The sequence below is a fragment of the Grus americana genome, chromosome 3 (assembly GCF_028858705.1).
Source record: "Grus americana isolate bGruAme1 chromosome 3, bGruAme1.mat, whole genome shotgun sequence".
NCBI classification, from domain to species: Eukaryota; Metazoa; Chordata; class Aves; order Gruiformes; family Gruidae; genus Grus; species Grus americana.
The window spans coordinates 7,849,610-7,873,853 of record NC_072854.1 but is presented as its reverse complement, the minus strand read 5'-3'; the positions used below and the strand labels follow the sequence as shown (position 1 = coordinate 7,873,853).

At 43.1% G+C, this 24,244-nt stretch overlaps 1 protein-coding gene across 1 annotated transcript in view; it reads left to right on the top strand.

The window, feature by feature from the left end:
* EVA1A (eva-1 homolog A, regulator of programmed cell death) overlaps window positions 1-24,244 on the top strand; it is a 216,022-nt gene that overhangs the window by 88,875 nt on the left and 102,903 nt on the right. Inside the window, exons 4-5 of the mRNA XM_054822432.1 lie at window positions 3,737-3,889; window positions 20,624-20,767. Of these exons, the coding sequence (XP_054678407.1) occupies window positions 3,737-3,889; window positions 20,624-20,767 (297 nt within the window). The remainder of the gene's footprint in view (window positions 1-3,736; window positions 3,890-20,623; window positions 20,768-24,244) is intronic.

Here is a 24,244-nt window from a genome sequence, read left to right as displayed (position 1 = left end):
AGGAGGCCAGTTCTTCTTGGGAGAGTGAGAGAGAAAAATGCGGATTCATTCCCAGTCCCAGCTCTCTTATGTCACTTACGCTGCCTCGGTTCTTTTCAATATTTATATAAGGCTATTATGGGTTGAAGTACCAGTAAATATATGGATGATGCTTAGCTCTGCATTTTCTTTATATCAGTCACAGTCGTTACCATCATCCAATACGTGGGAGCCATCAGTGCCTGGATGAAAAGCAGCTGGCTTTGGTTCATCCTGGCTAAGATGGAGGTGGCAATGCTATGAAGCAGCACATACTTTCAGGGACTTGTGTCCTCTGTAGCATCAGAGGTTATCCAGAGCATCTGGTTATCCAGATTTCTATTAGTTTGCCCAGAAAACTGTTTTCCAGTGATCAAGCTTAAGGGAACCTTTTGGGAGTCTGAAATACTACTACCTATTTCATCCAAGGGAACCTTTTGGGAGTCTGATATACTACTGCGTATTTAATCCTTTTTTCTTTTTTTCTTCCTTTTAAGAAAGCAGTGTCTTCTATCTGTGCCAGCCCAGGGGACTGCAGCCCTAACCAGTTTGAACTCAGCCAGAGCCTTGCGAACTGGCTGCTCCAGTAGGTGTTTCCTAGGGTAGAATTTAGTGACCATGAGGAGGTGGCATCTGCTTCAGGTGGCACAGCCCTCTTACACCACACCGCAGTACGCCAGGAGCACATCACCCATAAACTGCACTGGTTCCCAAGGAGTGTGCACTGAGATTCACCTCCCTCATCTAATATCTCAAACCATCCATCAAGTAGCTGCCCCCATAAGTCCTGAACATGACTTCCCAAAGCGTCTACAAGGGTAAGAACTGCAAATGTGAGAGGCTGAGTTTTGTTGTTGACTGTCTCATGACTGCTGGACTGACTTTCAGAAAGGATGTCAATGTGCATCCCAGTGTCTTCTGGGCCAAATGCAATACTGTGTTTAAATCCCAGGCAAGTTTTCAAATGACAAGCCCTGACTTTGAACGGTCAACTGAATTTAATAGATATTGTAAGGACCTTAAATGGGTCCACAGGACATGTGGTTAAGCAATCAATTATACTTGTTAATTGGGAGATGTAGCTAATAATAACTAAATCAGAAGAGGAAATTGAGTTAGTGCCTTGGAAGAAATAAGACCTTCACAGAGGACCCTGGCACTCGCTCATTAGAGACTTTAAAATTGATCTTTTTCTAAAGTTAATCAACTATTTCATATTTCAACCACTTCAGCCAGTCATAAGTATTCTCCCTTTCCAAATATTTTTTATTAACTATGTATAGCTTGTCCTATTGCAGAGTTTTATGCTTTTGTGCTTTTAGCTTGAATCCATGTTGTTTTTTTTTCCAGAGGAAAATAAAATCTATTTAAAGTCTATAAAGTTCTGTTAAGGTTTTACACTGTATACCCAGGCTAAAGCTTTGATACCATTTCCCTCCCAGAAGAAACAAAAATCCTACAGGAGACAATTACAGGTGAAGATAACAACCCTTAGTATGTTCAGTGTATTATTCAGATGCCTTCATGGTAATTGTGGATGAAATACCTACATAGATAAAAAGATCATTGATTCTTCACAGGTGTATGAGGTTCCTCTCCCTACCTACTCTGATGTTGAAAAGAGCTTCTATTCCTGATTCCTGTCACTGTTTTACACGCTCAGCTTGTTGTGGGTTTATCCCTATAGGTATTGCTGAAGGATGTGTGTTCTTCAAAGATTCTCCCATCAATAAGTTAGGTCTCTATTCTGTCTTCATCTACAGGGATGGATGAGAAAGTGTTTTCCCATTCAATAAATATTTTAGAGGTTTGAAAGTTTCCCTGCAGTGGGATAAAAACTAGGATCTTTCAGAGATTTTTGTAAAAGGCTGCAGAGAGAGAAGGAAGATTATGTACTGGGATAGTGTCTAGGGTTAAGATTCTCACCCAGACTATGAAGGTTTGGACCCGGCTTTTCACACTTCAGGTGGATGCTCTGATCACTAGGTAATAGGCTATTTTGAGGGGCCTTTTTTTTTTCTTTTATTTCCAGTATGAATTTTCAGAAGAGTTGTTTGTTTTCAGACATTTCTTTTAAATCAGCATGTGCCTGTTTTGGTACATGTTTTCTCCATGCAGTTTCTTCTGAAAAAACTAATCTAATGTAGAAGTGAGCCCTGATTTGAGCAGGGATTAAGCCAGACGACCTCCTGAGGAGTCTTCCAAACTAAATTCTTTTATGATTCAAATTTGGTGGAAAATTCCTCTCCATCTGCAATCAGGAAAAATAATTCTCAAACCTATAGTTACAGGACAGTCAAAAATGTCGCATTAAGCGCTAGCTGCCACGGTGTAAAGACTTAAGTATTAAACTATAAAGTAATTATTAGCTAGTGTTCTCAGTTACTGAGTAATTTGATACATATGGACTTTGCATAAGTTCTCTTTTTTATATATATATATGTATATATATAGTATTGGGCATAGAGAACCAGTGGCAGGGAGAGACAAAAGTCATGTCTATGCTAGGAAATGATACAGGGGCAGGGGCAGCCCCAGGCACTGTCTGGTGATTATCCATGCTGTTTGGTTGTTAGCGTGCTCTGTGGCACAATTTTGACCTGGTACAACTAGGAGCATTTCAGATAAAATGACTGATCATGGTTGGGAGGTTACCAGGGGCCAGGGACCCTTCCCATTAAGCTATTTGGATGCTGTCGTGGCTACTTTTCTAATGGTAAATAACGTAATCAAGTGGAAGGTCACTCTATAGAGACTGGAGAGGTTGAGGTTATATTCCTGGCTGTGTCCTGGGTTGGCTGGGGTGACCGTAGACTTCACTTCTCTTAGTCTCTATCTTTCACGCTTGTAGAAATCTAGCTATAAAGACTCAGCTCCTCAAAACAGTGTTGTCTTCTGTGGTGTGTTGGCAGACATACATGGGGAGGGCCTGTTCTAGGTTGGGACCTCTAGGGGTTCCCATAATACAAATAATAATAGTAAAGAGAAGTGAATGACATGTGATTTCTTGTGAAATAATTGCCCAGTCTCCTTGATAGATGTAAACCAAGCAACTGTTCTGTGTACACCAGCCTTACAAAAGCAAGGGTGTATTTTGTGTTCTTGGACTGACCATTTCAAGAAGGATTTGGGAAGCAGCTTTGCACATCTGTACTTCCAACAGGCAAGCGCAGCCCCCATCATTAACAAATGTAGTATATCTCCTATTGAATCTGCCAAGGGAAAGCTGCTGTGAAAAAAGCTGTTGAGCATAATTATGTTTGCATTTGAGCTGCCGTGATGTAGAATAAATGCTTTGCACAGAAAGGGCTGTTCTGTGGATGAGACAGGTGCCTAAAGACAGGCTTTTACCTTCTGCTGCCATAGGTTTGTAATATCACTGTGTGGAAATCACTCAATTGCCATGCCTCACTTCTTTGTCTGCAAAATGAAATTATCGGCTATTTACCAGAAATGACATGTGCTAGGTTAAAATATGTTCATTAAAAGCACTGATAATGCCAAAGAGACAATGCATAATGCAAATGATCACTGCTACTCTAGCAAATGCAGTTGTAAGGCTGGGATTGTGCTGGCAGCTGATGTGCACCTCTGGGCGTACACCCAGAATCGCTGCTGCTTCTGACAAGCTCACACCACGGGGAGGTGAGAGGGCTCCCTTCATGCTGAGTGCCTGCCTCTGGATCAGCTGAGTAATTAAGTGTTTGTTTCCTTCCAGATGAGTACAAGAGTAAAGTAGCCTGTGAAGATGACAAGCTGAGGCTAAGCTGTAAGAAGAGCATGGTGATAGCCATTTACTCTGCTATCTTTGGAAGGACACAAGGAGGCAGCCTGGAGTGCCCATACCAAACCCTAGGGATGCCCATGATCGGTAAGCAGGGGAACGGCTTGACAGAGCACACTGATCTGGGCAGGGTGATGTCATTTACTGGCACAGATCGTGGTTAGGAAAACCAGGACTGGCACATGCCACCTGCCACAGTGGCACTCCTGATGTGTGGTACCTTGTTAACTAATGGTGATCTTCATCATGAGCACCAAACCGAGGCTCAGCTAGTCGGCCTAGCCAAGTTACCAAGCAGCAGACTTTTAGCAGATTCATCAGATTATATGCTTGAGTTTCTTGTTCAACTTTCTGCCCTCTTGGTGGTTCACACACCGAGCCTCTGTCTATATTGTTTGAGCATATTATTGGTGGATGTCATGGACCGCCTGTGGCCAAGTCAAGCCTTGACATTGCATTCAAACTTTTACTGAAGTTAGATCAAGGGGTGAAAATTCAAAAAGCAAGTTCTTAAGTTCTATTATCTGGCCCTCTCTGGAAGGAAGTGGGAGACCTGGAAAATAAGGAGGTGATTGGTGACAGCCAACATGGCTTCACTAAGGGAAAATCATGCCTGGCAAATTTGGTGGCCTTTTACGATGGGGTTACAGCGTTGGTGGATAAGGGAAGGGCAACTGACATCATCTACCTGGACTTGTGCAAAGCATTTGTTCAGCCTGGAGAAGAGAAGGCTCTGGGGAGATCTTATAGCAGCCTTCCAGTACCTAAAGAGACCTACAAGAAATCTGGAGAGGGACTGTTTACAAGGGCATGGAGTGATAGGACAAGGGGGAATGGCCCCTTAAGCCAAAGGAGGGTAGATTTAGACGAGATATTAGGAAGAAATTCTTAACTGTGACGGTGGTGAGGCACTGGAACAGGTGGCCCAGAGAAGCTGTGGATGCCCCCTCCCTGGAAGTGTTTAAGGCCAGGTTGGATGGGGCTTTGGGCACCCTGGTGTAGTGGAGGGTGTCCCTGCCCATGGAACTAGATGATCTTTGAGGTCCATTCCAACCCAAGCTATTCTATGATTCTATGATTCTATGGTTGACTCACAGTACCTTAAAGTAGCTTCTTTCCTCTCAGGCTATCATAATCTCTTACACTCCTGTGTTAAATATCAATAAATTTAAAACCATTCACTAGAGCTGCCTGCTTTTGAGCCAGTGTAAAATGACTTTGAATATTTTGGGCTATGGCAGAGAGAGCAACTGTCCGAATGCAAAATTCTGTGGTCAGCATTCCTCATCATCCTTCTCTGCAGAGGTGAGAGGGAATTAACTGGTTTCCCAAAGGAATTGTGTCTAGAAGGGGAAAGGCTTTGGAGGGAGCTGTAAAGGGAAGCTTGAACTGCTGCTATTGCTTGTGGTGGTATCTGTTGAGCTGTATCTGGGGATCTTTGGCTTCACAGCTGCTGATCCAGTGCCCTTAAGGAGTTAAATTCTATTCAAATGAAAGCATGTGAAGTGACTGCTTGGAAATACGACACGCAGATGATGGATGTCAGTAGGAAACCACAGGTGGAATCAGGCCAGTCATGTTATTTGTACAGCATGGTGAGTGCCTTCGTTGTGTAGCTGTGAAAATCTGAGCACTTGCAGCACAGTTTAGTAGTTCAGGGTCTTCTACCCAGTCCCATGGTTCAGACACGTGGAAGTAGAGTCACTGTCCTTTAACAAGTTACCTCCCATCTCCTGAGGTGACCTGTGTCCCTGGATGTGCTCCTGTTGTCCAGGGAGCTGAAGCCGAAACAGATATGTGTAACAGGTTAGCCTACATCTCTTTCATGTGGTGCTTGGGATGGGCTGAGAGTCTGTATGCTGATTGCTGTGGTGGTTCGGCTGCTGGGTGATAACTTGCCGAGTCAGCGAAACTTGATGGGTTTCTAGCATAGACCTGAGCACACCACTCTGTTGTCCTTGCTGAGAGGGCAGAAACAGGCACGTACTGTGACAAGGTACTAGCACCAGGACCTGCTCTTGAATGTCAGCTTGAAACAAAACTCTATGTGAAGCCACAAAGAGTAAAATTTTACTATTCTTTGCTGAGACACAAAGTCCTGAAACTTGTACTGACTGAGAGCAGGGTATGTGGCACTAGGAAATGGGATGGGAGGCAGTGGAACTGCACACCCTGTGGGGCTGGGGATGAACGGTGAGGCACTCACCATGGAGCAATGCCAGGTCTGCTAAGTGTGTTCAGCAACAGCTCGCTCGGCGTGATGCTCGGCATGATGCTGCCAGTGCTGCAGGCAGTCTCTGCTTATCGTGAGCTTGCCCTACCTTCCTTTCATCTAATCCGTGCGAGCTGACCCAACGGGACAGAGCTCTAGTGATGCAGGGAAGGGGGAGGTGAGTTGTGCCTGTGATTATCGCTCCTCTTTTGGCCCCACAGGAGAAACCAGTGTAGGATCCATCTGCAATCCAAATCAGCAAAAAGCACATTCACACCCTGCTTCCCTATGGCACGCTGCAAGAAATAATAGTCATGCATATGTTTGCAGCACTGAAGTGAGGGGGTTGTGCTCCCAGCTGCCACTAGCAATTGTGGGAGCGGCACGCAGAGTCCCCCAACCTGCTCCAGAAACCGTACTCCTGCCACGGGCTTGCCTAGCCCAGCAGGCAACTCTGTTCCTTCAGGAGCAGGTAAAAACATCATGGCTTATAAATCAAAGCTTTCTCTAGCTAGAGAGTATTTCCCTGCACGTTTCCGCAGCCTGCAATACGGGGAGGGCTGCTCCATGACTGCCTTTGATACCAGACAGTTGCAACGAGCTGATCTTACAAATATGACTGTATGACTCACGACTTCGCGGCAGCATCCAGTTCCCGTAAGGCAGAACCCAGCTATGTTCTGCACGTGGAAGATTTATTCTGTTTGAATTTCACGGGACTGATGATTTGTGTCAAGTCTGAGCCTTGGCAAACGGCCTTTTCCTGGGAAGTAGGTCCTAGCTAAGTTTGCAGCGATTATTTTTATTCAGGCAGCATGAGTGACTTGATGAGTGAAGAACTCATACTTGCCGCAAAGGTGGGGAAGGGTATCTTTTCTTCCTCTCCTAATGAAAAACAGTTCTGATTGATAGATAATTTTATTCCTTTTTTTCTGTGAACAAAATGCACATTTGGGTTGAATTTAGAAATCTGCAGCTTCTACAGATGAGGCTTTTGAAGAACTGAGGTCTAAGATGGGGAGTAGGGGTGGCCTAATAAAGCATTGTGTGTATATATATATATACACACACACACATATTTCTGACTCTGCCGTAAGGTAAGGGAACAAATAATTTAATTTGTGTTTTCTGCCTTGAAAAACAAGACCTTGTACTCCTGTAGGAGTGTTGAGGAGATAAAATCCACTAATGGTGGGTTTCTTGGATTCCGCAGGGACATGAGGTACGTTAGGTGCTCAGGTGGAGGGGCCCGAGGTATTGTGATGCTGCAGCCCTTTAACACCTGCATAACCCAGCCATCGTTGTGCTGCTTTTGGGTGATGTAAGATCCCCAAGTCAGACTTCACACACTGTGCTGTGCCAGACGCATTCTTTCTCTCTGTCTAATGTCTATACGAATGTGCTTAGCATCTGTGAAGGGAAAGTTATTGTGAAGAACTCCATCCTATCCCTCTCATGTTAAAGAGAAAATCTGCCAAGATCCTCTTTTAACTGGAAACATGCTGAAACTTGTGTCTCTGACCGTAATGGGAAACCTCTGTAAACAGCTGGACCCCTCTTTGAATGCCTTGGGAACTCTGAAGAGCTCCTAAAGGAATTTGACCTTATTTGTAAGTCTCTTAATAAACCCTCCATTTTGCTGCCAGCATGTGCAGGGACAATACGCAGAGCATAGGGTGGTCTCTGGGGAAAGGGTTATTTGCAGGCAACAAACCATTAATATCTCTCAGCCCAGTGAGCCCTTTGCTACTTTATCATGCTGTTACAGCTGCCTCTGCCTGCAGTTCTGAGTGACTTGTTTATAGCAAGAGAAGCCAATTTAAAAATTGGCCTTTTCCTACTTGTATCTGAGTGCAAGGTAATGATCTAATTAGGAGGCTGAGGAGGAAGAACTGGGATGTAAAGCAATTACCCTTTTTATCATTTAGGGGAGCGATCTCCTTGATCATATTCAGTGCACTTGACATACTCACATATACATTTTTATGGTAGCTACCTCCCAGAACCACAGGGAATGAGATGGACATGTTCAGCTGACCTCTAGCATCAGGATTCAGGTCTCCTTCTCAAGGACCCTGTCTCTCTCCATCACACAAAGAGGCCACAGCAATTTCACTCCTCATCTGGGCAGAAGGAACCTGGGCTTCATTTCCAAGTCAGCACAAGATTGTGGGAACTCTGGCTCCAAAGCCCGACTTCAGGTCGTGGTGTGTGGGTTCAGCTGAGTAGTTTGCTAAGAAGTGAAATGTCCTTGTAACCTAACATACATGTTCTCTCCTGTCCCTCAGCAGAAGGAAAATGGATGTGTTTAGAAAGCCCTGAGGAAACTCAGATGGTCGGTGGCACTCTCTAACTCATTGGATCTGATAACAAAAGAGCAGAGGAATGAGTTCAGCAGAGGATCCTGTGCTTTAGGTGCTCATTCTTTGGAATTTTTCATTTTAATGCAGTGACAGCAGGTGATCCAACCCAGTTTGTTCTGATTTCCTCCACTTAATGCAGATGTATATATGACTTGAACCAGAGCCTTCACAGTCCCTCACGTAAATATTTATTACACCATATAAATAATGGACCCTTCTAGTTTATCTGTGATCAGATCTAGCATATGAATAAATATGAGATACATGCAGTAAAAAAAAATCCATTTTATTCCATGGTACATGTTTCTGTTCCTGCCAACACAAGAGCTGATTTTAAGAGACTGCTGCTCCTCCAGCTGTGCATTGCTAGCTCTCTTCTGCTGCGCCATCCGTGACCATTTTCCATCCTGCGTGTCCATCAGTACGAGTTTGTGACTCTGCTCTAATCTCAGTCTTAAGCAAAACGCTTGAAAATAAAAGGCCTCCAAGCTGTGGAGCTGGAGCAACGAGGGGTAGTAACCTCTGGCACAGAGCGGGGAGGCAGTTGGGGACCGGGGCAGCAGGAGGAGATGGGGTATCTGCTGAAATCTCTGCTGATCAGGTAATGCCATGTAGCACGGCCATCCTTCAGCAGGTATGAGTGCTCGTGGCTGAAACGGTCTCATGCTACGTCCTGGTTTCACCATACAGGAGATGACAGTCTTTGAAATGGCTGCAAGGCTGGGTTTGTGGGATGAGGAGCAGATGTGGGAGGGAGTCAGACCGCGTCTTTCTTCTCTAATGTGCACACCAGGCTTCCAGAGCGCGCCTGTCTGTAGGTGCGACTCTACGTACATTTCATTTACGTTCGGTGCAGAAACGACTTTATTATGTGTATACCTCATGATTAGGAACATGTTTTTAGAGGCCAGTCTGCTTGTATGTAATAAACCCTGCAAGTATCCAAGTTTGAAGGCTAAATAAATATCAGTTGCTGTTTAATTCACATATAATACCTTATTAAATGTAAATTGAAATGAAATTCCCATTTCGAACACTAACTTAAAGTGGGACAAAGCCTGCTTTCAGAAAGTTGTTTTTCAATTTGAGATACTTTGCGTGTTTCACTTTTTCTCTCAAAACACCAGGAGGTAATTAAAATCACTTTACAGCTGTTTCTAGAAAACTAGAACTATTGTTGGATTCCATAGAGTCATAAAAATGATTTATATGAAGTTGTTTTTATATGCACACAATTGCTTTTTTTTTTTTTTTAAAATGAAAAAATCCATTCAAATTTGCTTCTGGGCAAGATCTTTCTCAAAGCTGAGGTTCAACTTGGTTTTAAAAAAGTTGTTTACAGTGGAGTATGACCCCATGCAGTGGTTGTAAATTAAAATTCTGAAAGTAGTAATTTAAATAGCACTAGCAAGCTCTGTGATGATATTGGTATGATATTTGAGCAAGTAAAGTGGGTATTTGTATCAGTAGTATCAGCTTCTTGAGTAGCTGATCTTATAAAAGATGCCTATTGCCCAACTGTTAGTTAAAAGCAAATCCAGAATATAATCCTAATAATAAAAGGGCAGAATTTAAGAGATTTAAATGTATAGCATCTCAATTTATTTCCATGCAGTTACTCTCAATGAAAACCAGTGTAACTTGTTCAGAACTGATAAAGTTCCTCTCAAAATAATTCAGATGTCACTCAAGAATATTACAAAATTACTACAATGGTGAATGCTGAACCTGAAAAACAAAGGTAATGTGAAACCTGTGAGGTTGCAAGCACACTGTGCTTTATTTTAGGAACTAAGGGCAAGAAGTGACTTGCAGATTGTGTTAGCCGGATAGTCTCTTAAAAAAAGTGGGCCAGTCCCACAGCTTCCAAAGTTCAGCCTAGGTGTAGGCACTTGTTGAACTGTACCCGTGTTCAGGAAAATACTTTTGTTGGGCTGTAATGAATAGGAAGGAAAAATGAACTCAGGAACTTCACAGAGCAGAAGATGCATTGAAGGCACCATCACTAATTTATCATAGAATCATAGAATGGTTTGGGTTGGAAGGGACCTCAAAGATCATCTAGTTCCAACCCCCCTGCTGTGGGCAGGGACACCCTCCACTAGACCACGTTGCCCAATGCCTCATCAACTTCTACTGAGTGAAGGAAGAGCTTTTAGCTTCTTTGCTGTATCTTGAATGCCTTATGGTCCACAATCAACTCTGCTGCAAATTAAATGATAAAATTTCCCTGTCATTGCCAGACCAAAACTGCTTTGTTCTTTGAGACTTCTTGGAGCCAAGTTTGAAGCTGTCCTCAGATTTTCACTTTAGCCCCCAAACCTGCAAAATGTTATTAATTTGGTCAACTTTAAACACTCTGAGTCAGTCTCTGCAAAACTGGAGCCTCATATGTTTTATATGAGGTCTGGTTCCAGATATGAAGGTGATAAGATGATTTGAGTTCATGTTAATAAACCAATGTTTCTAAATGTAACTATAGCATTTGTAATTAAACCTGCAATCGATCCTTCAGTTGCAGTCTGTAGATGTGAATAACTTGTTTAAAGATCATTTTCTCTTTTCTGGCCTACTGCTGAAGTTTCCAAAGTTTTATGAAGTGTGTGGTGAGTAATTTTTCTCCCTCTTTCATTAAACGTAATTTTTAATGTCAAGCTGGCCTTCTCTGCACATCCTTCTAATGATTGGATGTAGATTTCTTTTTTAGCCAGCTGTTTTCAGTGACATTGTGCAAGACGTAGATGCTATATCCTGCTGCACCAACGCGAAGTTCCCTGCTGCTATTCGTAATAATGATGATGGCAATTTATATCAGAAACCCAGCTGGACATGATAACAAAGTACCTGGCACTGCCAAAGCAAAAACCAAATAGAAAGTCCCTCAAACGTAAAAGCTTACAGAAAAAGAAACAGCATGCTGGGACTGATGCTGTTGTGGGGGAGGTAGACTCTTCTTGGCCTCAGTGTTGACCATGAGAACTTGGAGCATCTTTCTGACTGTTTTGCACAGCATCAGGTAATACTTGTACCACAGCTGGTGAGCAGGGACCTGAGAAACCAGAGCTAATGTGTGGGTCAAAGCCCACCATTCCTGACTGCAAATCCTTTTCCACAGTCCAGTGGCTTATCATGCAAAAATTCTCCCGAGCCTGTGCTTACAGCTCAGAAGTGCTTTTAACAATCTCTTCTAATGAATTAATTTCTTTTATTTTCCTACTTGAAGAGGGTTTTCTTGTGCTTGGAACAGATCTGCTGTGCAGGTTTTCTGAAGCCTGTTCTGTTCTGGCTTCCAAACCAGCAGTCTGTTAATTGTTTTGGGTATCTGCTTCCTGAGCTTTCCTCTTTACGCATCTGCTTCTGCATCTTTTCTCATTTAAGGGTAGTCTTTTGTTTTTCTTGGTTGGTCTTTACATTGGTTGGTCTTACAGGCTAAGTATCTGTAATTTGGTTTTCTCCTTCTTATCTTCCATAGCCCCTGTGGTTCTAAACCCAACTCACTTCTTGTGTCCTCTTTAGAGGCTTTTGTGCCACTGCAAGGAAGAGAAATCCAGTTTTTTTCTGTTGCATCCATCTGAAACCATGTGACAGTGCTACACTGATAAACAAATTACCTTCCCAGGCTGCTTACTGTAGAGAGAAAGTGGACAAAGCCCATCTTTATTAACTGTCTTCTGCACTGACTTTTAAAGAGAACATAAAACTTGATGGGCACAGGCTAAGCTGAAAATGCCTGGGATTTGATGTACTGCTCATGGTGGATGGCTGATTTTGGCTAACTTAGCAGCTGAAGCAGAGGCTCAGACACCTCCAGTAGCTGTTGCTTTATGAAAGAGCTGAACTTCATATCAACCACAGCTAATGGAGCATCTTTAAAATAAATGCAAAACTGTCCAAGAGCAGGAGGACTTTCTTCCCTCCTGTTTATGATAGAGATTCCCTTGCAGAATGAGGTGGTTTCAAGTCACTCCTAGGTAAAACGTGAAGGAATTTAGGCAACTGCCTCACCTGCAAGATTGGAGTTGCTTTCTTCCTGCTGATGTCCTTTTGGCCATTCCATCAAAATTTGATTTCTTTTTTGGCAGATGAGTAGATAACCACAGCACTGATTCAGACATCTGTCAGCTTTCTTTGCAGGAACTGAATTTCTCTCTTCTTAGTTAATTGACTTCTGCATCTTCCATCTTTCATTCTGTCCACCCTGCTTCATAGCTCTCAGCAAGTAACTTTTTCTGTTTTATTCTTTAGCAAGAAATAATGTTGCAAGTTTTGGAGAAAAATCCTGTCCTCTGCTTGGGAGGAGTTTCCTCCTAGAGCTGTCACTTGTTTGTAAATGACTTCCCTCAAGGGAATTTTTATCTTAGCTCATTCCTTTCACCTGCTCCTCCACAGATAGCAAGGAAAGCTGGGGCTCTTCTGGCTGTTGTAATTCCAGACGTAGGTCTGCTTCTGATGCCTTTACACTGACCCAAAGCATGCCACAGAATTTCTCTCTTGATCAGGCACCACCAGTCCTGTTCCAGTTCCTAATCACTTCACACGCACTGCTGGAAATAGTACTTTAGGCAGCAATTCTCTGAATCCTTTAATTACAGCCAATCATTTGGTCCTGTTGATACTTCAAGATCTTATATGCTGTTGTTTGAAAAAGTAGAATGAGTGCTCCCATTTTTTGTGCTAAATTCACAGACTTAGTGCATCCTCTGACAAATGGGTGGAGTTTTCTTCTCAGGCTCTGTTTTTCTTCTTTTCAAGTGCACACAAGTGACTCGTGAAATAAGGGCATACAGGACTAACATGCAATAGAGGCTATCAGGATTAATGATGGAAAAGAGATCTGATCCTCAGATGAAAGAATAATTATTAAAGTGAGCAGTGAGAAAGAGAAAATGCCCTGCTAGCCAACAGTCCTGTGATCCTGAGGTCTGCGAAGAAGAGGAAGAATTGGCTTTCTCTATAGTCTGACAGAATGGTCAATACAGGGATGTGCTCTGTGCCCTGCTGCCTTTCCAGTCCCACAGGCAGCCTGTGGAAAACCACTACCTGACATCCTTACAGCATGCTAACATATTCACATGTTCAGGTGTACGTGGTCCTGCTTGCTCTGGACAACCTGCCTCATCTGTGGAGGAACCTGCCCTTGCAGGCTCAACATGGATGTGGCAGCTGAGTCTGATAACGAGGTTAACAGATGCACAGATGTTCTTGGGCATCTGGTATATGCCCAACTTCACTGTGGGATTAGTCACCTCTCTCAAAATGAGGTGTCTAAATCTGTTTGTGGATCCATCTGTGATGACTGCTTCCTTGGAAGATGCCCAGATCTCCACCAGAGCCTCTAAGAGTTACTGTAATGCAAAAATTAAACTGTTTGGCAACATTCTTTCAAACCCAGATAGGTTTTGCAATAAAAAGCAGCAACGTATGTGTTGGATTTCAGTTTTGGATGTGTCACCCTTATTGGAGAAAAACAAGTAACAGTGAGTAACCAAAGTAACGGATGTGATTAATAGGCATTGGCTCCAATTTCTTTTTTTCACCAGGAAGAGGTAATAAAGAAATAGTCATGCTGGGAAGCAGCCTTAAACTGACTAAAACCCATTCATTGTGGTGAGCTTGATGATATGGACATTACATCACTGAGACTGATTCCAGTTTTAAAGCCAATGCTGTATGCAAGCTGCAGCTGGTAAAGTCCTCCCATGTGGCTTTGTTGCCATCTGATTTTGGTTTTTACCCTGGCAGAGGATGGGCTGATAAGGACAGTAGATCAGGGAGTATTATCATATTAAATGCAACTGATAAGATGAATTAACTACTGAGGGCTTAGACTGAGAGTTATGAAGTTAAACTGGCCAGCAGTCTGCATTTGTGGAGTGATCCTGTGAAAGGGAATTTGCCTTGCAACAGGAGCAAGGCTGGAGGGACGTGCAACTTCTAGAGAATGGGGCCATGAGTAAAGAGGATAAAACTAGCTGATCCCGCTGTCCCCTAACCCCAAACTTTAGTTTAAAATACCATATTCCAAAAGCACAGCTGGTATCTTTAAACAATTTCACGTGTGGAAGTTTCACCGTTGGCAGGATTTGTATTTGCTCTTTGGCAGTGTACTGAAGCAATCTGATACTAATGAAAGCTGAGGGTAACTCTGACCCAACCTGTGTAAGTGGGCTCTCGATCATCTGTGAGGTCTTAAAGAAGTTTTTATTGCTCCGCTGTGGGATTTGAGCTTTGTGGGCTTTAAAAGGTTCTTGGCAGGGGCCTGGCTCTGCTTAGCTGTACTTACCTCAGACTTAGTGATATGATGTTGGCATTTGTGAGTGTCCTTCCCGTATCTCTGACACATGGGATCACCTGTTTGTCATTGATGTCAGGATGATATTTCATATAACATTCACAGTTTGCATTTAGCAAGCAAACAAGCAGCAAAAGAAAGGAGATGTTGCCCTGAGTGAGCGTGCCATCTGGTGCAATTAGAGTGCCACATCTAGTCTCCCACTTCTGAAGACCTGGAAAATGTGAATTTGGGCAGCTGAAGGGGACCACAGCCCAACTCTGCTCTACCACATTGCTGGGCTTGGCTTCCCTGCTTCTTTTTGAGAGGCTAACTGCACGATTTATGGATAAGAGAACCTTTGTTTTCTTGCCTCTCTGAGCTCTGGGAATGGGCACATGGAGGGAAAGACTTCTGACCTGGAATCACCTCCTGAAGAGGTACTCATATACTTGGAGATCTCACTTCAACCCAGCTCCCTAAGGACTTGTTTACATCTGGAAGTTAAATTACCTAAATGCACTTCGTAACAGCCAACAGGAGTGATGTTGACTGTTTTTATACTCCTGAGACAAGGGGTAAAAGAAAATACCGTGTTGTCACTTCTAGAGCTCTGAATGACATGGTGGTGACTGTGACTTATGAGGGTGCTGTAGCCTCATCTATCACTCAGCCATCTCTCAGATGTATTATTGACATCTTCAGTGCTGGTTAGTGAGGGAATAAATATGACATTTTGGCATCCAGCTAAATGACCTCCTTATCACAAATCCTTTGAAGTGTATAAGGGAGATGGTCCCATTTGGAGGTTTTGATTGCTGCTCTTACATTTTTCAGTTCAATGGCTTATGTAGAGGACGAACATGTTGACAGATCAAAAAAAGCAAGAGGGGAGACCAAGCTAATTTCAGTATCTGTGTAGTCCTCCCTCAAAGTACTGCTGGCTGCTTGCCCTGGCATTTATGGGAATGCACCAGGCACTTGTGCTTAGAAATTGTGTGAAGGAAAAAACAGGGAGAATTCCATGCTGTGACCAAAGGGAAGTCTTTGAAGCAAATACTTTGTCAAATTTTGTCCATAGAGCCATTTGTTTTTTTCAGGGCTGGAAGAATATGACTGATTCCAAGAGAATGGCTCAGGCCTTGCCTTGGGGAAAATAAGAGTATTTGGATTTACCATGTGGGAGCCTGGTGTTGTCAGTAGAGTTTAGCTGGATCTTGTAACATGGGTACTTGAGATGACTTTCTGCTACTCCTGCATTCACCAGATTTTGGTGTTCATTAAGGTTTGGAGGTCAGTGGCAATAGTAAAGACTTGCCTAAATTGTAGCTGTTTGCTACAAAAGCCAACGAAATGGAATACTACAAGAAACCTCCACAATGCTATATTGAAGTCAAACGGGCAGCCACTTACAAGCAGTCAGAGATCAATATTGCTTAACATCTTCAGTAACGACCTGGATAATGGGACAGGGTTTGTAGGTGGTACCAAATTGGACAGGACAGTAGTTACAGCAGGGGGTAGGGACCTCAATTAAACTCAGTGAGCTAGAGAAACCTTATGAAATCTTTTGAAGTTCATCTAAGGCAAGTGCAAAGTTCTGCACCTCTGCAATAATCCTCTGCAACAGCACAGCCTAGGGACCAGCTGGCTAGAAAGCAGCTCTGCAGAAAAAGGATCAATGGGTCTTGGTGGACAAGAAGTTGAACATGAATCCACGGTGTGGTCCTGTGGCAATGGTGGCTAAGTGGATAGTGGACTTTATTAGTAAGAATATTGTAACCACATCAAGCAGAGAGTTTATTTACTCTATTTGGCGTTCCAGTACTCCACTTAACTGGTGTACTGGAGTGTCCAGTTTGGGGCTCCCCAGATAAAGAGATATGTTGAAAAACTGGAGCAAGTCCAGTGAAGGGCCACCAAGCTGGTCAGGGAACTGCATATGGGGAAATGCGGAGGGACCAGGGTTTGTTCAGTCTCAAGAATGGAAGGCTCAGGGTGGGATCTTACTGCTGTTTTCTACTACTTAATAGGTGGCTTTACAGAAAACTGTTCTAGGAAATGCACAGAAAAAACCCAAACACCAAAAGCAATGAACACAATTGCAGCAATGGAAATTTGATTACATACAAGGAAAAATTCTTCACCTGGAGAGTGGTTTAGCCCTGGAACAGGTGCCCAAGGAGTTTGGGGAATATTTATCTGTGGAGATTTTCAAAACTTGCCTGGGCAAATTTCTGAGCAACCTGATGCAACTTCAAAGCTGGCTTTGCTTTGAGCAGGAGGTTTTACTGGATGGGCTCCAGATATTGCTTCCAACTAAATTATTGTATGGTTTATGTGCTTCAGTCCCAACAGGTGACTTTTGTTCTGGATGTATTTTCAATATTAAGGTTTGCAAAAAGTCCACGTAAAAGAGGCTTTAAAAATCTAGGTGCCTTGCTTTCTATGCTAGGGGATTTCATCCCCACCTGTAATTGAAGCATACAGAGTCTATTCTGCTCTTCTGCACATTTTAGCTAGTGCAGGTTGAGCTGAAGCAGCCTGGCAATTGGAGAGCTGGGGATTTCACTGCTGATATTTGTGAATATGGAGGCCTGGTCTGTGCCTAAAGAAGCTGGGTATCTAGGACTACATGTATACATGTTTACCATGTTTACATGGTAAACTAGCAGTGCCAGGGCCTGGACACAAATACTGGAAATAGATGTTCTGTACTGTTAAACTGTAGCATGGTCCATGGCATGGTTCATTGCCTTGGCCTAGCTAACACTCTCGCAGGCAGTCCAGAAGATGGTGTGAGGTTGGTTATACGACAGGAACTGGGTATCACCACTCTGTTTTAGAGGATAAGAGTGTTTAATGGCATGGATGTGGGCTGTTTCACCACAGTTGGCCTCAGAGCCAGGGTAAGTGTTCATTTTCCAGTGAACATGTAGCTGAACAGCATAGGCTGGGCCTGGGCACTCTTAAAATACAAGTAGGGATTGCACTGTTAGGACCTGCTCTGGCAGACGGACCTACATGGAAGAAGCTCTCTGCTTGGATGTTATAACTCAAGCTACATCTGCGTTGGTAGTGGGGCTGGGGAAGGAGCTAGAGCAGGGTCCCACAGCTGTCTGTAGGGCAGTATGGCATGTTTTCAGTGGGCAAGGCTGTCCTATCCTGTGGAGAAAAAAAGATACAGCTACTACCTGATAAAGGTAGCATCAGGATTATGCCCACTTTCTGTCTACACATCAGCTACTCTGTACCGAATGCAATGAGAAAGAGCCTGCTGTCTGGCCCTGTGGCTGGCCGACCTCATGTCCATGCAGCTAAACCCTCTACCATGTACTCCTGCTCCTCTCCTTTCCATCTAAAATATCCAGAGGCCTTCTGCAAACTGATGATAGGGAATAGCCCTGTTATATCTCAGACTCTATTACCTGTTTGGGGTAATGCTAGTTGGCAAAATCATGTTAAGGAATAGGGTAGCACTTAAACACGGGGGATAATGGTGTGTCTGGATTTGAGCCCTGTTTGTTCTCCTAGTGCACATGATGCTACTAAAGTTAATTCAGATGGAGATGGTAGCCTGCTCAGAAGTGTGTGGGAGGAAGGAGATCATCAATACCAAGACCTGACTGGTAATGTCTAGAAAAGCTGGTGATGTTAGTGCAGGGGTATATGTCAGATAAATCTCCTAGAAGTGTTTTCAATGATGTGCTGAATCTACAGATCTGGCACCTGAAGAGTCAATCCAGTGTGTTAAGGTGGAGGGCAGAGTCTGCAGTTTGTTACTGCTCATTCTTACAAGAGGAGTGTCCCAAAGGTTGACCATCTCTGATGATGATGTATGCAGAAGACATGCTGTGCCTGACAGGACCAGTAATGGGTAATTTCCCACCCTCCCGCAGAGGTAGTGTGCTCCCGTGCTGGGGGGGCGAGGCCCCTGTGCAGGCAGCCATGGGATGATGTCTGTTTTGTGAGAACAATACCAGATAAAAAGAATATGCACCCACCATGAAATCCTGTGCAATGCTTAGATTTGATGAGTTTCTCTAACTGGACATTTGACAAAAAGACAATAAAGCAGGATTGCTGTATGCCAGATGTTTTCACTGGAACCACTGATACTTGTTGGATCAAAAGTCCCCTAAGGAAGTTTGGGTGGTTCAGTATGAAAATGCTCACTTGAGGCCCTTTTGTCATTTGCAGCATGTGAAATAAAAAGCTGCCTTTGATTTGAGAAAAAAGACGTGTTGCCCTTTAGGCTTAGTTTTCTGTGGCTTTCCTGTGTCTCTCACGGCTTTTGCTGTTGTGCTGGTTCTAGCATTCAATACCTTTTGGGGTTCATTTTCCCTTTCCCTACCTCCTGATTAGTGACCAAAAGGGGTTTGCATTCTTTTCGCTGTAGCTTTCCTGTTGCTTTTAGCAACAGCTTTATGTTGAAGAAATGGCTTCTTGTCAACTTCCCCTTGTGCTTGGCCCTGATGGGACAGTCAAAGCAAACTGTCTAGCACCTAAAAGTTCAAGAGCTTGTCTCTTCTCTTCGCTGAGAAAGCAGGCGCAAACCATCTGATGGAAAATAATACTTGAGAAAATAGACTAGACTAGACTAGACTAGACTAATTCAGTTGGAAGGGACCTACAATGACCATCTAGTCCAGCTGCCTGAGTGTTTCAGGACTGACCAAAAGTTAAAGCATGTTATTAAGGGAATTGTCCAAATGTCTCTTAAACACTGCGAGGCTTGGGGCATTGACCTCCTCTCTAGGAAGCCTGTTCCAGTGTTTGACCACCCTCTTGGCAAAGAAATGCTTCCTCATGTCCAGTCTAAACATCCCCTGGTGCAGCTTTGAGCCATTCCCATGTGTCCTGTCACTGGATCCCAGGGAGAAGAGCTCAGCACCTCCCTCTCCACTTCCCCTCCTCAGGAAGCTGTAAATATTTACTTTTGGAGCTTTGCATATTTTAAAGTCCTGTATATGACATTCCTACTTGCAAGGAATAAACAGCTTTAACAAAATATTTCTACTTAGACGGTAGATGGTAACATTATAATTATTTGACCTCATAGTAACCCTCATTAGACTCAGAAATACATCTAAGAGCAGACAGGGACACTGATCACCTCTGTCTGCAGAAGGCCAGAGATGGTGACTTGAGACAACTCTTTTGGACATAACAAAGGCTAAAAAAGCCTATCTAAACTCTCCCTATCTCTTCTCCTTAAAAGGAAACAAGCAAAACCTGGAAAAAATCAACACACCCAAATCAAATAAATTTTACCCTTCCCCAAACAAGATTACAATGTCCATCTCCCTTATATCTGTGAGATGGGAATTTGCTCATAACTTTGCATGTTACTGTGATCGATTGCATTATCAGACAGCTAAATAAATCTACAGGAATTCCATATGAATATTGTAACTATAGTATTAATGTATTTTCTGTTCCTATGACAGTCTCTTAGTTTATGGGGAAGCTTGTAGTGTTTCTGGATAAATACATTGGAGTGAGATCCTAAGATCTGAGTCTTTTTTCCCATGCTCTGCACTGATTTGCTGTTGTTAGTGTCTTTTCTATGACTCTGTTTCTCCATCTGTTAAAATGAGGATGCTGATACCTGTCTTAGAGTCCTTTCAGACCTTTATAGAATAAATGCCAGATGAGAAGGAATTAATTTTATTACGGATAGCCTTTTCCCTTTGAAAGCAAGCCATCTTTTATTTGCAGCCTTATTTCTACAGATGTATGGGGGTTTCTGATTCTTCATCGGTCTTTTTGGTACTTTCCTTTCATCAATTTACTATTTATTAGAGGCGTTTGAGAGTCAGATACACCTTCCAATGTAAACACAAAGATTTTTAAATACTCATGGAAAGGTCATATGTATGTGCTCTCACAGTCTGCATCTGGTAAATTTTTTTAGGCAATTTCTGATGTGACTGGACAAATATTCACAAATAGGTATCCTTTTTCCTTTTTAGAGTGTCAGTCAGCTATTGCTCTCCAACTCATGATCAAGCGCTGTCATGGGAAAAGAAGTTGCAGCATATATGCCAGCACCTATGAATTTGGAGATCCTTGTTACCCAGGCATCCGAAAGCATCTTAATGTCATCTACACCTGTGGTGAGTGACAAAATTCTCTTACTTCAGCTCTCATTGGGATATGTGTTTAATGAACAGTGGTCTGTAAAGAAGGACAAAACTTGTAATCGTGCATAAAAAGTTGCTGAGCTTCCAGTTGGCTTATGGTGATTCTTATTTGGTCAACAAGGGAGAGCTCTGTGGATCACCTGAGTGTTTAATTCTGTCTCTTTTTCTACTCACTGGCTTGATAGAAAAAGCAGAAAACATGAAAATGGTATTTTGTTAACCCATTCAACACTGCCTCTGCAAGGCAGGAAACCCTGGCGATGGAATCAATGCACTCAGTGGATGCTTACATCCTGAATGTTAGCATCCTGCTGTTTCATTTGACTGCAGCAAAGTTGTGGTTATCAGCTGGATCCTTATTACTTTGTTCTGTATTTCATTTTGTGCAGTAGAATAAGACAATCACCAATCCATACTCATCCACGATGTTAGTAGAAAATCGCTCCCAAAATCTTCTGGTGAACATTGCAACATTTTCCTAACAAAATATTATTAATTGGAAAAAAAAAATGCAAACAGTTGGAGCTCTCAGTTGGGAGCTTATGTCAGTGTTGAGCAGACACTGTACTCCTTCTTGACTAATCATCTTATTTTGCAACAGAGGAGAAAATGTTCCTCTCTGAGCTCTGTGGTATGAAAACACCACCAGGACTGTCTCTTCCAATGATGACATTTTGGTCATTTGTAGCTGATATATTTGAAAATATTTGCTTGAGGCTTTTGCTTATATAGTTGTTGCTAGGATCAGCTCAGTCTCTCTCTTTACATTCCTTTCTACATCCACATGGAAGAGGAAATTTTATTTTGAATCTGCTGAGTAGATGTCTGAGCATGTAGTAGAGGAGGTCCTGGCTGTGTCCTCAGACAACAACAGGTCTGTGGGTCACTCCTTGTGTGTAACTGCAGCACGCTGAATCTGATAGATGGCATTTGAGATGGAGTCACTATGGCGTTTTGTATAGTTGCTATAGCATGGCTGATGTACAGCACCTTGAAGAGCAGAGAGAGAAATGCAGGAGCATCAGGGGCTGAGCTCCTGCCTGGCTGTTGCTTCATTTGGCAGGTGTGGCAGGAAGGTTGAAATTTTTTTTCTCTTGGTTTCTTTGTTTTTGTTTGAAATGATGTAGCAAGAAGTAGCAAGGCTATCCATGCAAAGCCTTATGAATCTTCTAACCACAAAGCTGATATTGTTTTATCACTTTTCTTGTAAAGAGACTGGAAAGAAGCTTATTCTCATGGGGATTTGAGGGAAACCAAAGCAATGCGGTGAAACAGGAGCTACATAACTCAAAAATCCAGGGACAAACCAAACAAAGCCCCATGATGTATTTCCAAGAGGATATCTCCTTCAAAGGCCTCTGCAGCCTTATTCTGGCATTGTGGTCCTGGTTCCAAAGTCCACTACAAAAGGCATTAATGATCTCTTAATCTGACCTTAACTTTCCTAGTCATAGCCTAACTGCATCAGGAAATGAGTCACGCTTCAGAGCACATAATGGCATGCTTTGCTTTTCAGTGGGTGAAATCTGCCTCATCCTTTGAATGTGGCCATGGCTCCTTTTCAAAATCATGATCTCAGGCATGTCTCTGAGCTGGATTTTGTGATCATCAGACACATATTTCTCCCCTCAAACAGCAAAATCCTTCAAAATGTGAAAACCAAATAAACAAGAAATCAAATTCCAGGCCCATGTGATTGTGCTGGACAGAAGTAAATCATGGCATTCTTCTTAAAGAAGTGATAAACCCAAGCATTTTGATGTTCTTATGGTTTAGAGAACAATTGCAGTGTGGAAAACCTCCTGTTGGATGTCTCTCTGTTTCAGATTTCCATAAACCTGCATGCATTGTTGCTCCCAGGATGGTGTTGTCCTACTTTTACAAAACTTGTGGGAGTGAAAGGGGACAGACTTTGACTGGCAAACATGACTGCACTTTCCTGTGACCTGTATCTAGATACATATCTCTGCTCCCCACCTCTTGTAGTGGTGGACATTTGGCCACCGGAGCGCAGGGTGCGGCTTTGCTGGTATTCATTGGAGAGCAGTGAAAGAAGCAGGGTAACCCTGGCATAGCTTGGGAAACGTGGTGGGTGTATGAAATGTGTGTCTCTGAGCATCACTTCAGCCTTTCTCATGGATGCTTCAAATGCGTGACTTCAGCACTCTCTGAGATCAAGCAGTGCAGTCAGTCTGCTCTTCTCTGTTGCTCCCCGGCTGCCAGGCTGTGGCAGAAATGTCCTGCCATGGTTCAGCAGTTTGGACCATGTCACTGGTCTTAACTGTGAGAAAAACTGTGGTATGTCCTTGGTCAGTGTTACCGACCCACTGTGCTGCTTCAGAAGAGGTGGTGAGAGCAAGCATACAGATGGACGTGGCAGCTTGGGTAGGAGGCCCTTCAGGCAGACATTTCCCATGTGAGAAACTTCAGTAATTATGGGGACAGGGCAGCTGAACTCTGCTCTTGATGCTAAAGCATGGGGAGGGCTGGAAAGAGAAAAATATGTCTTCTTCCTATAGCAATTCATGAAAAAAAAAAAAATCTGTTGAGGGAGTGATTTATGAGGTGACAAAAGGTAATATTAATTGAAAACTCATGTGTTGTTAGCAGAAATCACAGCCCTTTTGCTGAGATGGACTTTGTGACAGGCATTAATGTTGGTGTTGGCTGTGTAGACCAATAACTAGTGAGGAGCTAGTGAGATGACTTATCTCCCCGTCCTGGCAGGAGAATATCTGCAAGTGTCTCTCAGGTCAGCATGTACAGACTGTTCTTCTCTGGCTTGACAGCAGGATCTGAGGTCTATCCTGGATCTCCAAGAGGTAAATGGATGAGGCAACAGCTTTCCTTTCTTTAAGCCATGTCCAAATTTCTTGGAGGTTCATTCCTTCAGCCTCCATGCTTTATTGGACATGAGAATTCCTGCCAGACATACACAATTTTGTTGATGAATCTAGTTTTAAGTAAAGGTGTCATCTAGCTTTTTACCCAGCTGTATTTTTTTTAATAATTTGTTGTAATTACTGCAGCTAGTGTGAGTGTCTCAAGTCAGCGGTTCACCGTGTCGCACTAAAGCCCTTCACATCTTGCGTTAAACGCCTATTGGCATCACTTAGCTGAGAGGGAAATGCTGCAAGTTAGCATGTATGCACAAGATGATTGAAACAAGCAAGTAGCCGGCAGCCCGATGCGATAGTCATCTCCTGTGTGCATTAGGGTCCCACTGGCCCAGTCAAGGAAACAGATGAAAAATCCTCCAACATAAAAACATTCCAAACCTGAACCTGGGCAGGAGCTGAAATACTAAATTTTGGCCCCAAGCCAGATTTAGCTAATGGGATGGTGTGGAAGGTGGGATTTTCCAGTATGTGGGTCCCATTACTGCATTAATAAATACATTAATTATTTTTTTAAGAGGAACAGGCAAGTTAATTCCGGGAAAGCACATAA